General features: G+C 35.3%; 1 protein-coding gene and 1 long non-coding RNA gene across 2 annotated transcripts; one reads left to right on the forward strand and one right to left on the reverse strand.

The window, feature by feature from the left end:
• Positions 1 to 2139: 2139 nt before the first annotated feature.
• Positions 2140 to 2833, reverse strand: LOC122196890 (uncharacterized). Its single transcript, XR_006189333.2, has 2 exons — positions 2695 to 2833; positions 2140 to 2615 (listed from the first exon to the last, which is right to left on the reverse strand). It is a non-coding gene; the product is annotated as an uncharacterized LOC122196890 (long non-coding RNA).
• On the forward strand, positions 2231 to 4899 carry LOC111889183 (AAA-ATPase At5g17760). The gene is made up of 3 exons (XM_023885326.3): positions 2231 to 2514; positions 2605 to 3364; positions 4227 to 4899. Exons 1-3 carry the CDS (start codon positions 2231 to 2233, stop codon positions 4656 to 4658), a joined length of 1476 nt encoding a protein of 491 aa, XP_023741094.1. The 3' UTR covers positions 4659 to 4899.
• Positions 4900 to 18518: the final 13619 nt, after the last annotated feature.

Genomic DNA, 18518 nt, shown 5'->3' on the forward strand with positions numbered 1-18518 from the left:
ATATATTGATTATAACATCCTTAATTTGAGACAATCATTTGTACTCAAAATGTTTAATAAAATGGGATTTTCACAAACCAATATATTATGAGCGTAAAAAAATCTTTTTTTCCGTTTTGAAAAACTGGGGATGTCAAAGTTAGCACCACCACCTTTATCAACCACCACATATCCATTCACAAAATTTCCTCTAACCACATTAATCACCTTGATCAAGTGTCTAACACCACCATCATCAACTATGACTATATAATAATATATTTTAGGATGTTGGAAAGGAAGACTAATATTATATTTATCGGAAATCATAGTTGGCTATTAGGGCGTGTTTGGCACGGAGCGTTTGAGACCTTCTAGCGTTTGACAAAACGCTCAATTTAAAACAAAAAATCTCGTTTGACACTACAAGCTTCTAGCGTTTAGTTTAATCAAAACGCTCCAAATCCAAATGTCACTTCATGCAGCGTTTAACAAAACACTACAGGCTACAAGCTACCCGCTACCTGCTATAGGGCGTGTTTGGCAAAAGTAGATGTTAGCTGGAAGCGGGTAGCGGATAACAGGTAGCTGGTAGCAGGAAGCTGTAACTTTTATTTGTTATATGAGTATTTGACAGAAGTAACTGAAAGCTTTTGAAATATATAAAATTACATAAAATCACAACCGATTAAAAATAAATAAATATATAAATATATTTTAAGAGTAATTACGGAAATTGATTTCAAAAGCTCAATAACGTTTTGCTAAACGCTACATAAAGTAACTTTTAGATTTGTAGCGCTTTGTTTAAACTAAAAGATAAACGCTCGTACTACCAAACGGTACTCTTTATTTGAACTAGAGCGTTTTGTTAAAAGTTAAAGTTAGAAGCTTCCAAACGCTTTCAAAAGCTTCATGCCAAACACGTCAATAAGCTACCCGCTACCAGCTATTTTGTCAGACATGTCCTTAGTCATTTGAAATTTAAAAAAAATCTTCCATTTTATACCTACATATTATTGAGCTGAAAGTTGAAAATGGGTCCAAATTACAATCCATGTGCACAACATCGTAGGTAGACCGAATGAAATTGCAGGTGAGCCTAGTCACTTTCTTGTGGTGATTTTTAGAAAAATACTAGTTGTTTGCTATTTTTTGAAAAGAAATTAGGAATATTGATCAATTTTATAATATTCTCTAAGTTTTTTTTATCAAATAAACTCTTGAACCTACCATATTAGTTGTTGGAAATGATTTTTACGTAGCGGTGACAATCATGTCGTGGTTAGGTTGGTGGGTCATTAAAACTTAACCCGTACACGACCCATATAAATATCTGTGTCGTCTTATTCAACCCTAACCCGAATTAGCCATAAACAGGTCAACTCATTTGATTATACATGTTCGTGGGTCAGATATGGGTTCATGGGTCACATGAAAAAAATATAAATATCACATATATATTTATTGGTTCTTATACTCTCATTTATTTAATAAATATGTTTTAATTTTTTAATATAATAAAATAAATGAGTTCATGGGTCAACCCGTAAAGTTATGTGTAAACCCAAACACTGTCCGTATAACAAACGAGTTGCAGGTTAGCGTGTCAGAAAAATAGAACCCAAACCCGTTAATCTTAGTTCAATGGTAATCTTCATAAAAGTCTCAATATTTACTTGTTGGTACAAAAAAAACGTAATATCATAGATTAGTTTAAGGCTGATATTTACAAAAGTTTCAATATTTTTGTTATTGGTAAAAAATAACGTAATTTTCAGAAAAGTTCCAATATTTTGACAAATACACGAAAAAATAGCAGGATACTAGATAAATTTACGAAACCAACCAAACAGGTTATTCTAAAGTTTTAGCCGGTAATTTGTTTTTTTTTATAAACAAAAATTAATTTGATATTAAACCGTAAATAGACTTAATATATTGAAACTTTGTTGAGGTTCTTTTTAGGAAATGTTATAGATTACTCTAATAATTATTGTGAACAAAAATATGTAAAAATAATTGGTACATAATAGTTGTTTACCTTGTTAAGGCATTAACTCATTTAAGTATTTGCCTTATTGACTTATTGCAACGACCATACTTTTTAGTTCACTCACAAAGTTAAAGCAGTTAAGCAATACTATTAAATATCGGATGTAAAACAAAAAACATCGTAGATATAACAAGATCTTTACCCTTTTCAAAAAGAAAACACACACATTCCTCTGTTTTACGAAACCAGACAAAAATGGCGTCTCGAAGTTTTCCGGAGATGCCCACTCCGTCGTCGCTTCTGTCGGCGTACGCCTCAATGTCAACATCAATCATGCTCTTCCGTACAATGTTTGACCAGCTCTTCCCTAGACAACTCCGGCGATACGTCGTCGACGCCGTCCGATTCTACTGGAAACCCAAATCCTCCAAACTCACTCTCGTCTTCGAGGAGAAAGACGGCATGTCCATGAACCACATGTTTGAAGCTGCCGAAGCCTTTCTCTGTTCCAGAATCAACCCCGATTCTGAACGACTCAGGTGATTCCCGAATCCCGAGTACTACTAATTTCTTGTTTCTGGATTTTGATCTGAAACCTACCCGGAATCTTATGTTTTCAATGATCATAGGATCACGAAATCTGTGAAAGAAAACCACATCAATATCAAGTTTGCAGATTCTGAGGAAGTAGTGGATTCGTTTGAAGGGATCATGCTTACATGGAAATACGTTCGTCACCAGCCACAGCCAAGCGGCGGCGGCGGGGATGACTCTGGTTACGGTGGCGGAAAGAATAGCTCCGGTGGTAGCTTTTCACTCGAGAGGAAATACATCGAGTTGAAATTTGACAAAAAATACAAAGAGACTATAATAACTTCTTACTTGCCATTGATAATTAAAAAATCTCAAGAACTTGAGAACGAGAAGAAAGTCGTGAAGCTCCATAACCTCCAATCATACGGCGGCGGACCCGGCGGATTCAAGGAATCGGTGAATCTTGACCACCCATCAACGTTTGACACATTGGCGATGGATCCGAAGATGAAAAAGGCGATCATTGATGATTTGGATTTGTTTTTGAAAAGGAGGGATTTTTACAGGAGAGTTGGGAAGGCGTGGAAGAGAGGGTATTTACTGTATGGTCCGCCGGGGACGGGGAAATCGAGCTTGATTGCTGCCATGGCGAATTATCTGAAGTTTGATATTTATGATTTACAGTTGATGAATGTTGGGAGTGATTCGAGTTTGAAGAAATTGATGTTGAGAACTTCGAATCGATCGATACTTGTGATTGAAGATATTGATTGTAGCATACAGTTGCCTGATCGGAAGGGAGCCATGCCCATGTTCTCTAAACTTCCCGATGTTAAACCTGTTCGTGATTCCCAGGTTTGTTTTTCTTTAATTAATTTCATATTCATTTTTATTTGTTTATTTTGCTACTCTGAGTTTGATTGCCAAGTGATTCATGCATTTGATTGGTATAACTTTCTTTTTGTGTATTAAAAGGTGTGTATCATTTTATTTTTTTTATTTTTTATTTATTTGTTTTTTTTGTCTTTTGGCCCTTTTTGTCTTGGATTCACACTTCAAATAATTACTATATATTAAAATTATATGATTATAAAATTATAAAAATATATAATCAACTTTTATTTTTTATTGAACAATGCCAAATGAAATAAACAACATATACAATTTTTTCGTAAAATTTCTACCCTTGCATTCTTATCTATATGTTATTTTTAGCAGAAGAGAGAAATCTTCGATAAAATTCTAATATTTGAGGCAGTTTACGGTTTAATTTCAATTTTTATTTTTTAGACAGAAAAATCTTGATTATTTTATATTTTACACAAATTAATGAAACAGTCGCTGTTTTTTTAACAGGAAATGACAATTATTGTATAAAATTAGGTAATCCGAACTTTTATGTTAAAAAAATAATGATGGAATTAAACCTTAAATTATCCGGAAATATTGGAACTTTCAAAATAATTATCAGTTTCATGAATTTTTATAAATTACTTTATAACACGTTCCCACGTCCCCAAGTATGTGATTTTTTATTACTTTTTATATAATTGATTCAAAAAATAAAAACGATTTGTTAATTACACCCCTTCCCCCACACCACCAAGATTTAACTTTAGCTAATTAAACTGATCTCATGTATTTGAATTTTCAAAATCATGGATTTTTTTTATAGCACATACGAGTAATTTTGTGTTACATCTCATTATTTTTGTAGTTCTCTTTATCGGGGCTTTTAAACTTCATAGATGGGTTATGGTCATGTTGTGGGGATGAACGTATCATAATCTTTACAACCAACCACAAAGAAAGACTCGATCCAGCATTGCTTCGACCAGGAAGGATGGATGTGCACATTCACATGTCATACTTAACGACTGAAGGGTTTAAGACACTAGCTGCTAACTATCTAAACATTCATGATCACCATTGGAGATTTAGGGAAATTAAAGAGTTGATTAATGACACCAAAGTTACACCAGCTGAGGTAGCCGAGGAACTCATGAAGTCTGATAATTCGGAGGTTGTATTAGAAGGGCTTGTAAATTTTTTGAAACGTAAGAAGACAGAAGATGAAACAACGAAAGATGGAGTGCATTATGGAGAAGGTGAAGTTCGTGAACCAAAAAAGGCAAAAGTTATTTCATGATTGAAGAACTAGGGTGGATAATTTTAACAATTATGTTTGATTTACCATGCAATTGAGCTATTGTTATATTGATTTATGTATAATAACAATATATTTATATTTTTAGCGGCATGCACAATCTGATATCAGAAATTCACAAAATGTACTTTATTTTCTACATATAATTGCAAAGTATATATTTATTTAGAAATAAGAACAATGTGTATAATTGTTTTTAATTATAACAACATACTTATACTTACATTTTGTACTAATAATAGTAATATACGTCATGAAATTTGTAAAAGTTTTATTTACATATTGCCATTATCAATAAATTTTAGCATATTTGTAATTATAATAATGTATTTTGTTAATACTAATATTTTTCGAAACATTAAATTATCAGCTAGCAAGCACAAAAAACAACAGAAAACGACAAATTACGATAAATCAATATGTGGATGTTGTGCTAAGTGTATGGCTATCGGGTATACATCACGCCACTTAGCATGACCACATCTTGGCCACGTTCGTAACACCCCTCGCTTGTGTATTATAAAATCATACATTTAAAACTATTTTTCAGTTTTAAAATAAACTTGAAAGCTTTTAATAAGTTTGCGGAATATCAAATGGTACAATAAGTTATCAAAAGATTTGTTGTTTTAAAAATGCAAGGTAATAATAGATATCGAAGCATGGATCAAGCTCAACAAATTCGGGGTCTTCTAAAAGTTCCAATCCTCTGTTTCCTTTAAAATTTTCAATTTGAACACACTTCAAAATACGTTAGGAAACGAATTTGTCTAGCGAGTTACCCGCGATTGATTCATTTAGAGTTAGGAATGACAATACAACTTACTCAAATCAAACCTCAAAAAACAATTTAAAAACACAAAATAGTAGGTTTAATAACCCAATCAAAACAAAAGGTCTTGTATGAAGCTACACCCCGCCCTTATCAATCTCAATAGTCCAATTCACAAAAATTTGGTGGTTTAATATCTTGGGTTCATGGTTAGTTCCATCAAGGAACCACTACCAAATGTTGTCCCATAAAATCAAATGTTCGGCAATTAAGGGGACCACCATTCTATGTTGTTACATAGGGGGTAGCTAGCCCAAATGTGTAGTTTAGGTTTATCTCGAAATCTACTCACAAATGACGAACATGAAGAAAAATCAATATTTGGGTACACAGTAACCCATCCTGGCATGATATGCACAAGTAGGATGCTTAAATCATTTTCAAGTACATAAATGTTTTGCTTTTATAATCAAACCAATTTTCAAAGATGACATTTCATGAATACACACATACATATAGTATACAAATATCAAGTAATATCATTTGAGGAAAACATTACAAAATTCAAAGTAAGGTACAAGATATGTGTTCCAAGTAACTCACCTTAATACAAACTTAACAAATATAATACTCATCTTTATCTGAACTACTATTGTCCAAGCTTTATGATACTCAATAACACATATGGTTATCATTAATATGTGTCAAAAGATAAATATTCCCTTCAAGAATGGTTATAGAACATAATTATCACTTATAAGTAAATATTCCATTAAGTGACCCGTTAAGCCACTTATTATTAAGCTCTTAACTCCAATATATAAATTTTATAGTTTCAAATTATTATTCTAAAACATGAACATAGGCGAAAACGATATGTGATTTCGAGTTCATATGCAAAAGCTATGAAAAAATAGTTTTTTGGCGACCAAGTATAAAATGAGTGCACGAGAATTATGTTTCGTGTTTTTCTAAAGAACACATCTCGTTCCCCTACACACCACGTTCTCGTTTAGAATGAATCATGTTTTACACAACATATTCCCATATTTGAGATTTTTTTATTCTCAATTGACCATTCTACTTTGCATATCTTTCTGATGTATTTTCCAATTCACAGTCTACTATTTATATGGGTTCCATCAAATATTTAGAAAATCTGATTATTTTATTATTAAAGGTGCAATGACTGAATTGTAATTGTTCAGTAGTTGAAAAAAATAAGCAATTCTAGAAGCTTCATCCCATGGACGGTTTTATGGAGCATTTTAGGGCTTTTGGAATCTTCTTATAATTGATAAGGATAACTGTCTTGAGTAGACAAAATCTGATTATTTGATTAGTCAAATTAGGGTTTATCCTGAAGTTTCCATTGCTATAAATAAGGCCCTTGGCTCCTAAATTTGGTGGGTTTTACTTCTCATAAGGTGAAGAAAGAATTTCTTTTCATATCCCCTCTATCCTATTGATTTTAGGTTTATAGTGTATTAGGTGTGAGCCATTAGAGGCAACCATACTTTTGGTGCTAGCTTTCTAAAGCAGATATGAGGATTCAAGAGTGCCACATACAATTATAACACTAAAGGTATGTAATTCAATCTATTGATTTCGATCTAGTATAATGTTTATGGTTGTTTCAATAGTATGTTTCTATAATATGAAAATACATAGATCTTTAGGTTGCATGTGCCCATAATTAGATTTTATGATAATTCCGTTGTTATGATATGTTTAATGTAACCTGGAAAACCCATTAGAAATATACCCCTAGTTCGAGGCCAACTATTATATGTTTTTTATGGTATCTTGGGGAACTCACTAAACTTTATGCTAACGATTTTATGTTTAACTATTGCAGGTGCTTTTGAAAGCACGGGGAAGAGCACGACGTGATTGCATCATATTTACTATTATGATTTAGAAATGTTCTGCACTAATGAATTTATTACTTTGATTTATGTTATCATATAAAATGAATGTTAGTTTTTATGATATGATGGTATGGTTTCCTCTGTTTTTTAAAAATGAAAAATTTGGTTTGAAATTTGGGATGTTACACCAACTCACGATAATGGTCGAAGATCATATTGATTGAATTGGAAAATGAGAAAACATGCATGTCAAGAAGAGAAGAAATTTTATAATTTATCTATTTTTATGTAAAACTTCACTTTCTCTATCATAGGAGATAAATGGCTCGACTAGGAGGAAGTGAGGACGATTTCTTATTAAAATTTCTAAGATACATTATTGTTTCATTAACTAGGAATTATGAGATATATGTGTTTGGGTCTCAAACAAGGTGATTTTTTTTAGGAGACTTGAGCTAAATTAGATTTCGTTTTTGCACACTTTGCACTTACATGGTCTTGATATGCAATGTATCCTATCCCCCTTTTGTGATAAGCAAGAAGAAAGCGTGAATCACTCTTTTTTTCAATGGATATTCTCAAAATCTATTTATAACTGGGCCTTGGGTTGGTGCCAGTTCAACATTGGTCTATTTGAAACCCTTTACAAGTGGATTACTAACCTCGATCTATTTTGTAGCAACCCAAAAAACAAAAAGTTGTCTTTGATCTTTTTCAGTTTTCACTCGATTGTTTGGTTTATTTGGAAGGCAAGGAATGTAATTATGTTCAAGAAATGGTGTCCTAATCCAACCAAAATAGAGGATGAAATCCAATTAAACTTGTTAATTACGTTAAATTTCAAACATATTCCAAGCATTTTGGCACTCTTGATGCTACTCGATCACCTTATGCTAATGGCTTTATTTAATTGACTTATTAATGGTGGGATTCTGGGTAGTTTTCTATTAAAAAAATTACATTTGGAGTTTCTTTGGGGTTTATCATTATCGCATGGGTGTATTAATTGTGTTTGGCATGAGTTTTTTTTTGTATTTTTTTTCATATAAATGGTCAAGCTCACATTCTAGGTTTTCTATTGTAGTTCGTATTTCATTTTCATCAGGTTGGTGTTCTTTCATGTTAATTCTAGTAGTGGATGTGTTTGGTGTAATTTTATTTGGTTTTTGGGATATATCATCCGCATTTTCTTGTTTGTTCCATCTTACTACTTCAGGGTGGAGTGCTTAATCTTTCTAATTATTTCAAAATATTGTATTTATGTGGCTGAACCGTTGTGTTGCTTTTCAAGACAGCTTATCGTAAATTTCAAGTCATATAGAAGTATATTGGTATTTTGGGCGAAGAAGGCAAAGTTCGTTGTTATTAAATGACTCTCTTTCAGATTAACTAGGATTTGGAGTACGCCTCTTTTTTATAATTATGGATTGTAAGAGAGACTACTACTCTTTTGATGGAGCTTAAGGAACTCCAAATTCAAGATTTTTAAAGGAATGATAAAATTGCAAGTACTTGGTTTTCTATGCTAGTGGCCTTAAAGTTCGATGCTATTTCTTGAGGATTTTAACATCTAACTCACATTTTTGTAATATTTTATGAACCTTGTATTTTGAAGGTGTGTGGAAGTGCTTATTATTAAAAAAACACTTTTAACATATTAGCTTATTAAGTAATAGTTGTACGACAACAGAGTTCTAAAAAAAATATTTGAGAGTTTTTTATAAGTTAGTGATGAGTAACGTATCCAAAATAACTTGTGTCTGCTGTGGGATGACTAAGTTGTTTTAAAAAACAAATCTATATAAAAATACTACTTTTAACCGACTGGTTGGACCGGGAATTAGAGAATGGGATGATTCAATTATCACTTGTTTTATTCCTATTATGTACCGAAATGACAGGTTTTTACATAAACCCAGTTGAAATAGTTGAACTGGTGTAATCGGGCAAGATGTTTGATAACCGGTTGCAGACCCATTCTTTACAAATCTATTTACACCTCTTATCATTATGCACATTTGTTGTTTGATAACCGGTTGCAGACCCATTCTTTGCAAATCTATAAAGTGAATATGAGAACCTTTTAATATGAGATAATTAGATAACATTTGACTTGATTTATAAAACTCATATTGGCCAATTTTGTATACCATAAAAAATGACAAAGAACTTCTCTGTATTGGATCTTTGATAAGTTTTTCTATATTGCTTAGGTGATGTGGTTTGATTATTAAAAACGGTGTAATGTCCCAAAAATACCAAGTAAAAACTTCATTTTTAGTTAATCAAACACTTCATTCATTTATTTCAAAAGATAATAAGAGTAATAGTATTCTCAAAACATTAGAGTAAAATCACAAATAACCAATGCGGAATAAACTCTAGGGGATGAAGTGCAATCACGCTGGGCCTTTCCCTCTGGAACCAGAAGTACCTGAAAAATGTTTAAACCACAAACCGTAAGCATAAAGCTTAGTGGCTTCCCCAAATTACAGCATACCATACATATAAACGGGCCCAACCTATAATAACGGTCCCAACCCTTCATGCCAATGGGCCTACCCCAATGAAACACCCCAAAATACGACCCAAAATTTTTTCGTTTTAACAATATTAAAAAATCATATACTGAATGTTATCTCATAAAAACCATACGTCAATATCTCAAGCCATAAATAAGTATCATGATAAAAACTATATCAAACTGTATTAAATCACATCTAAGGAAAAATTGAATAAACTCCCAGGAATAAAAGCTGAAGTTGTGGTGTGTGTGATGCCATCATCCCAAGCTATTCACTTTATTTGCGGAAGTACTTGAAACCAAAACTGAAAACCGTAAGCACGAAGCTTAGTGAGCTCCCCTAAACTACCACACACCATACAAACATATAACAACTACTGGGCCTTGCCCACTGCATCGGACCGGAGTCCGGAAACTGCATCGGACTGAATTCCAGAACTAACCAGGGCCTTGCCCTCTGCATCAGACTGAAGTCCAGAAACTGCATCAGACCGAAGTCCGAAACTAACTGCATCGGACCGAAGTCCGAAACTATCTGGGGCCTTGCCCCCTACATCGGACCGAGGTCCGGAAACTGCATCGGACCGAAGTCCGGAACTAACTGACTGAACATAGCATAGCATAACATAGCAAATAGCATAAACACTGATACTGCATACTGCATCGGACTAGGGTCCAGAACACATAACACAAAACATGCTTGAATCACAAAGACATCAAGCAATCTAACTACTGCATCGGACCGAGGTCCGGAACTACTACTAACTAAATGAGCCGGCATTGTGGCCATAGACCCGTTCCTACTGAAAGGAAACTCACCTCGTGATGCTGACTATTGAACTCCTGAACGAGAAATCCCTGACTGCTGCTCCGGATGCTTCCCAGCTATCATGGGAAATAAAAATACTAAATCAAAATAGGGATTCTCCTATGGGTAAAATGACCATTTTACCCCTGCTATGGCATGGGTCACAACATGGCCGAAAACCCTCAATTCCTTCTAAGTCTATCCATGGCCCCACTATAGGCCCACTAATGGCCCAATTTTCTAAATTGGGCCTATCTCCTCATTTGGGCCCTACTTAAGCCCACAATAAACTTGGCCCAAAATCTAACTTCTGGAGGTCCAATAACAAGATAGGCTTTCCAAGCTTACTATTAGCCCATTAATGGCCCAATTTGCTATATTAGGCCCAAAACCCTTTATTGGGCCTTACTCAAGCCCAATACTAAATCCTTGGTCCTTAGCAACTGAATTCTGATGGGCCATTAAGGCCCAAGGATCCTAAGCCTGAAACTCAGCCCACACCGAGACCCAAAACACTCGAAGCCCAAACTGGCAGCGTACACGGGGTGTACACCAAGGTACGCTGAGCGTACTGGCTGTTGGCTTGTACGTGGCGCGTACCTCCTTGTACGCCCAACGTACAGCCCTGTTAAGCCAAAATCTCATTAAGTGCTTAATAATCCGATCCAGAAGCAACAAATCTAGATCCTAAGCTTGTTCCATGTCTTAAGCCATGAAGTTGCTTACTTGATGGCTTACAAGTCTCATAAAGGCTCAAACTTCCATAAATAACATTCTACTTCCATGTAGCTAACTAGATCTCATGCATGGTTCCATATAAGCTACAAATATTGAAACTTTATTGCTAGGAAGATGTTTCTGAGCCTTAAGGATGGCAACCCAAGCTTCAAAACCGACTTACAGATCAAGACTCAACCTTAGGACCTAAAAAGGTCCAAACTTCCATAACCTAGATCTAGAATGAAAGAGGAAGAAAGTTTAGAACTTTATACCTTCTTTTGATGACCAAGAGGGTGCTAAGTCCAGATCTCTGAGCTCAAGCTTCTTCTCCAACTTCTTCCCTTCCTTCTTCACTACTTCCTTTCCTTGAAACACTCACAAAAGCTTCTTCACACACAAAGAAAGGATAATAACGAATTAGGGTTTTCTTGAGAGTAAGGAGGCTGATGGGGAAATAGGGAAGGAGGCTATAATGGGGTTTATTTAGCCTTAAACCCCTAAAATTAAGGTTTTTCCTCCGACCGCGTACGCTGGGCGTACCTTATGGTACGTTGCGCGTACGCTTCTCATCCCCGCGTTTCATTTAGGCGCTACGCCCCGCGTACAACGAGTTACGCCCCGCGTACGGCTTATGGGCAGCCTATGCCTCGGCCCAAGGCAAAGAGGCCCAATCCATAAAATACAATTCTATTATAGCCCAAAATAAAACTTGAGAATTTAAATAAATTTATACCTCGGAAGACGATCGTTACACCCAACTTATCAATGGACCCAACGCAACATAAAAATAGGCCCAAACCAGCATACAAATGGGCCCAACCCAACGTACCCATGGAAGAGTCACAAAGACAGCTAACATCCTACAAAATATAGTAAGAAGACTCACCTGATTCACAAAGTCAGCTAAACCACCCCTCAAATCTATGCAACTGATGCTACCACACATCTATCAAAACATGCAAGATCTAATCTTGGCCTACACACTAAATCCAACAATCATGGCCAAAAGTCCACATGTCAACAAGTCAATGGCCCAAAATCATCCCAGCTAATCGCCACATTCCGGCCTTCCATTGGCCACATTGTGGCAGTGTGAAGACAAAACAGTCGAGTCCTCTCCCAGTCATCACGCCATGGCAGCCTAATGCCACGTTGTGGGGATTGGTCTGAAAAACTTAACCTATTAAGTTGTTTTCCAACAATTCAAAGAACTCCAAAGCTCCAACCTTGTACACCCCAAGGTCTTAGTGGATAAAGTTTCCAACTTTATCCTTTAAGTCATACCAATAAGCCAAAACTTCTAACCCTAAGTCCTTAATGACATTATAAGACATGAGGTCATCCTTCGAACTCTTAATCACTAGAGCCACCCAACCAAACTTTCCATAAGACTTTGATGCTCCAAAAGCATCATAAAAAATTAGTGCTTTATGGACATGTAAGTCTAATGCATGTCTCTCCCAAAATAAGTCAAAACCATGAAATAAATGAACTCAAACTTGTGCATGAGGCCAAATACACCAAGGAACATTATTTTTGGAGAACATAACCTCAAATGGATCTTTAGGATCCATAAAGTTGCCAACTCTAATCCTTCAAACTCTCACAACATGAAGAAAAGGGACAAAAACTCTAGATCTAGAAGCACAAACCAAAAAGGTGGGAACTTGAATACTCACAAGGGTTCAAAATATGCACAAGATGATGATAATGATGATGATGATGTTTGCTTGCTGGATGAATTCACCAAAACACATTATTCTTCTTCTTCAAAGCACCAAGAAGACTAAAATGGACCAAGAATCACCAAGAGGGTTTAGGGTTAGGGTTTTCTAGGGTTTGAGGGTGATGGAGGATAATAAGGAACCCCAGATTCAAGCTAACAAGGTTTAAATATGAAGGAAATCCTAAAAGATCATGGACTTGTGCCAGAACAGATGCCACATCGTGGTACTCATTAAATATGTGTGGTCCCAAACCAAATTGCTACGTCGTGGTGATACCTTCACCACGTCGTGGCCAACCAGATTTCCAAATTAGTTATTATTTTTGTTATAAAATTCATACCTCAGAAAATTTGATGTTACAATCTCCCCTACTTAAATTAGATTTCTTCCTCGTAATCTTTCCTTACAATTCCTTTTTTACACCGCTTGACCCCACCCGAACTTTCCTGAATGTAATATAGAACTTAGAAATCATCTCACCCAAACAACCACCTTCTGATAATGCTACCAAAACTCAATCTTAACTGAAATCACATGCCCTTGTGATGGAACAAACCTTAACATGTTGGCCCTATTCATACAGAGAAAATTCGATCACTCTGCTCGAGAACTGGAAACCTCATTCCTTGTCAGAATTCCATGAAAATAGAAGCATTCCAAACTACAACCATAATAACTCCACTCCGCAACCCGAATTGAAAAAAAACCTCTCTGGCCCAAAATTATTTCACTAATGCTAGAATACAGAATCTCTGATCATTTGAAGTTTTCGAAACCTTGAATCCTAAAATGAAAGGCGACTCCCAACATGAGTCTCAACGGTATCAAACCAATACATAACTCATATCTTGATAACCAAAGATTTTGTATATTCGATCTATCCGAGATCTCCGGATTCCACACTGACCTTCTAATAAACTGGGATGTAGAATCTTTACCCGTTTGCTGATACTAACAATTTTGCACATGGTTGAACAATAAGACTCCACTCACAAGTCTAACGGATAAAGGCTAACCTAGCCTATCTGCCATACAAATCTTGATGGGTTTTGAGCATATCTAGATGCCTATGTGCACATGCAACCCTATTTGCTTTGGATCTAGGTTTTTCTCAAGTTATACATGCAAACAAAATTTCCAAATCAAGAACCCCATATCTACTATATAAAATCGAAATATATATTATTAGGGTTAGAAGAATACCTTTCTTGTAATCTAGTAATAACAAGTAATCCTTGCTTGATCTTGACCTTCGAAAGCTTAGTGCCCCAAGTGTTGCACCTTTAATGGAGTCACAAACACCACTAGCAAAAGGATAAAGTAGGAGGAGGAAAGGCACCATAAATCATCTAGGGTTTCTCTTATAAGCATAAGGACGATTTCAAGGTGCTGAGGGGTCTTTATATACTTGTGGCTGCTAGGGTTTCAAGATGGAAACCCTAATCTGATTTCTTAAGCCCTAAGCAGTCCATGGCACCTTCTAGAAGGCCTTAGAGGAAATCTTTATGGGCTTCCCATAGACTTTCGTCCACTCCTTCCTTAAGGAGTCCATTTGCCCAATAATGCAACAATGAGTGATTTACATAATCAGTCCCTGTTCTTTTAATCAATTCCTTTAATCCCAAGATTAATTCTTAATTAATTTCTGACGAAATACAAATTAAATAATATAATTTCATAATTAATATATTATTCTTATAATATATTAATAAATCATTTAATAACCTCTTTCGCCAAGAGTCATCTAGTGACGTTGCTACGGTGAAGGTAACCCAAAAGGATCATGCTACTATCAGATCAAGTACATACCAATTATAGTTATGAGATTAAACACCTAATCCAACAGTCTCCCCCTTACATAAGTCTAATAAGTAAAATTGCAAGTATAACTTCAGAAGCTGATAAACAATCGTAGCTTTTAAAAGCCATTGTCCAACTCCGACCTAGTCAATGACGCTTCCTTTAGATAAAGGATCATATAATCCTCCACTCTCAAGATATCATGTAGACAAAGACATGGAATAGAATCATTCTCAATGTCCATCAATTTGTTTCCCGGTTTCTGATTTGTTTGACAACGAGCTTAATTGAATACATCAATTCTGTCCCGACCGGGCCTGACACATAAGTCAACATAAATTCATCGAGGGGCCCAAGATATCGCTTTTACCCTTTGATGTAAAAGGAACAGATAAGCTTTGACTTATATGCTTGTACTATTTACTTATCAAACCGTATATAACAATATGTTTTATAACATCAAGTTACCGATGTGTTTATGCATTATCAATGCACAACCAACTCGTAACCAACAACTCATATATCTCGTTTTAAAGTCTATACAATATTATCGTGTTAGATCACTCGTGATAAATTCCATGAAGTGATTCATGTGAGCGTGAGTTTAATCCAATACCCAAATCCTATTTCAGGAGTACTCATGAATGTTGTAGCAAACCATTGCTATGTCTAAGCACTCAGACAATCTACAACTCAGTTCATGACATTCTTCATTCATTACTTACTTCCAAAGTATGATCGACTGTGGACAATTTGAATTCCTAATACTCAGGAAGTAAAACATGCAAAATGAAACACAAAATAAACAATTGACAAAAGATAGTAAACTTACTCATAAATAAATCTTCCATTACTTAATAATCAAAAGTCAATTACATTTATAATGTTACAAGTTTCTAACTATCTATCTAATCACTCAAACTAATATCGTCCTTCAGACCAATGTTCTTTTCATGTTTAACGTGCTTGATCCTACTCAGACCCTTTGTGAAGGGTCTACAGGATTCTCTTCTGATGATTCCCTCTTGAACACGAGGACTCCTTCTACTCGATGTCTGATGAAGTGATATTTTCTATCGATGTGTCTGGATCTACCATGATCCCTTGGTTCCTTGGTTAAGGCAACCACTACTTCATTATCATAGAAAATTTCTATGGGCTCCTTTTGATGGGTTTTAAGCACTCTAACAACCTTATGGTGCACATACAACCCTAAATGTTTTGGATCTATGTTTTCTCTAATTATACATGCAATTTGATTTTCCAAAGCATTTTCCTAACTAGCATACAAAACATAGGTACTTGAATAAAAAAAAACTAGTTAGATGACTTACCTTTTGTTGTAGCTTGTTAACTTGGACCTTTAAGAGCCTAGCACCCCAAATGTGATGCCTCAAATGCTTCACAAAACACCACCAACAATGGAGGACTTGAGAGAGAATTACTTGCACAAAATTGGCTCTTATGAACTCCTTGCACCACTAGTGCCGATTTTAGGAGCTTAGGGGATTCTTATATATTGTGGCAAAGTCTAGGCTTACATCCATGTAAACCCTAATAGACACGACCTTTCATATTACTTAGGATCCATGGGTTAAACCTCCTTGGACTATCCATGGACTACCATATTGGTTTAGCCCATCCTAAATAACCATAGGCCCACACTATAAGAATCATTGATTTACCAAATCAATGCCCACACATTTAATTAGTCTCTTTTGATCATTAAATTAATTACAAATTAATTCTTGACCAATACTAATTAAATAATATGATTTCACATTAATATATTAGAAATTATAATATATTAATAAATCATAAATAACCTCTTCTCAAATGTCCATCCTTACTAATTGTTCTGGTGAAATGCAACCCAAATGGACCATGCTACTCTTGGGTCAAGTACATACCAATTATAGTTATTGACTTAGACACCTTATCCAACAGTCTCCCACTTGGATAAGTCTAATAACTATAGCTTCTAGTACGACTTCAGGAACCGACTAGCAATCATAGCTCTTAAAAGCCTCTGTCAAACTCTGACATGCCATTTAGATAAGGGATCATATAATCCTCTGTTCTTACAGATATCAGTCGGAAAAATACATGAAACAACGTCATACTTATTGTCCAACAGTTTGTTTCTCGATTTCCGATTTATTTGACATAGAACTTAATCGAACACATCAATTGAGTTTTGACCGGGCCCGACACATAAGTCAAAACAAAATAAATGAGGGGCCCAAGATATCGCTTTTAGTCCTCCAAGGACTAAAAGGAACTAATAAACTTCGATAGTATATGCTTGTACTAACTACTTGTTAAATCATACCCAATAGTGCGTTTTATAACATCAAGTTACAAATGCGGTTTCGCACTATCAGTATACAACCAACTCATAGTCAACAACTCATATATCTTGGTTTGAAGACTTATATGATATTATTGTATCAGGATCACTCGAGATAAATTCCATGAAGTGATACAAGTGAGCATGGGTTTAATCCAATACTCAGACCTTATGAGCACTAATGAATGTTGTAGCAAACTTTGCTATGTCTAATACACCTTAGACAATTTACAATAAAAATTCATGACAGTCTTGCCTCAATACCTACTTCCAAAGTGTGATCGACTGTGGACAGTTTGAATAATATAATTATTCTGGAAGTCAAAACAAGCAAAATGAAACAATAGTAAATGGTTGATACAAGATAGTAGCATTACTTATAAATAAAAAACATTTTATTTAATCATCAAATGTCAATTACATTTCAACTATTACAAGTTTCTAAAACTCTGTTTAATCATTAAAACTAATATCGTCCTTCAGCCCGTTGCGCCTCACATGTTGTAAGTGCGTAACCCTACTCAGTCCCTTCGTGAGGTGATCTGATGGGTTCTCCTATGACGATACCCTCATTGCTACAAGGATTCATTCTTCTATTCAATGTCTAATGAAGTGATATTTACTTTCAATGGGTCTGGATCTGCCATGATCCCTTGGTTCCTTGGCTAAGGCAACCGCAGTCTCGCTGTCATAGAAAATATCCATAGGCTCCTTTGTAGCTGGTACAACTCCAATGTCTCCGATGAAGTTCTTCATCCATATTCCCTCCTTTACCGTTTTGCTTGCTTCTATGTACTCTGATTCGCACGTTGAATCACCTACCGTCTCCTGCTTGGAACTTTTCCAAGTTATTTCTCCTCCATTTAGGGTAAATACCCAACCCGAATAAGAGTGTAAATTATCTCTGTCGGTCTGAAAGACGACATCACTATATCCCGTTACTCTCAAGTCATCACTCCTACTGAGGGTAAGGACCCAGTCCTTAGTCATTCATAGGTACTTGAGAATGTTCTTTACCGCAGTCTAGTGAGCCTTACCAGGATTCCCTTGATATCTACTGACCATGTTTAAAGCAAAGGCCACATCAGGACGAGTGAAAGTCATAGCATACATGATCGAACCAACTGCGGAAGCATAATGTACTCAATTCATCTTAGCTATCTCAGCCTCTGTACTGGGACTCTGAGTTTTACTTAGTTTGGTATTGCCTTGGATGGGTAAGTCACCTTTCTTGGAATCCATCATGTTGAACCTTTTCAACAACTTTTCC

The sequence above is a fragment of the Lactuca sativa genome, chromosome 3 (assembly GCF_002870075.4).
Source record: "Lactuca sativa cultivar Salinas chromosome 3, Lsat_Salinas_v11, whole genome shotgun sequence".
NCBI lineage: Eukaryota > Viridiplantae > Streptophyta > Magnoliopsida > Asterales > Asteraceae > Lactuca > Lactuca sativa.

What these genes read in the sequence shown, in the direction of transcription:
- LOC111889183 (XM_023885326.3), top strand. Translation starts at nt 2,231, where the DNA reads ATGGCGTCTCGAAGTTTTCCGGAGATGCCCACTCCGTCGTCGCTTCTG. An exon ending in CCCGATTCTGAACGACTCAG is followed by an intron (nt 2,515 to 2,604) that starts GTGATTCCCGAA and finishes CAATGATCATAG; the next exon opens with GATCACGAAATCTGTGAAAG. An exon ending in AACCTGTTCGTGATTCCCAG is followed by an intron (nt 3,365 to 4,226) that starts GTTTGTTTTTCT and finishes TTATTTTTGTAG; the next exon opens with TTCTCTTTATCGGGGCTTTT.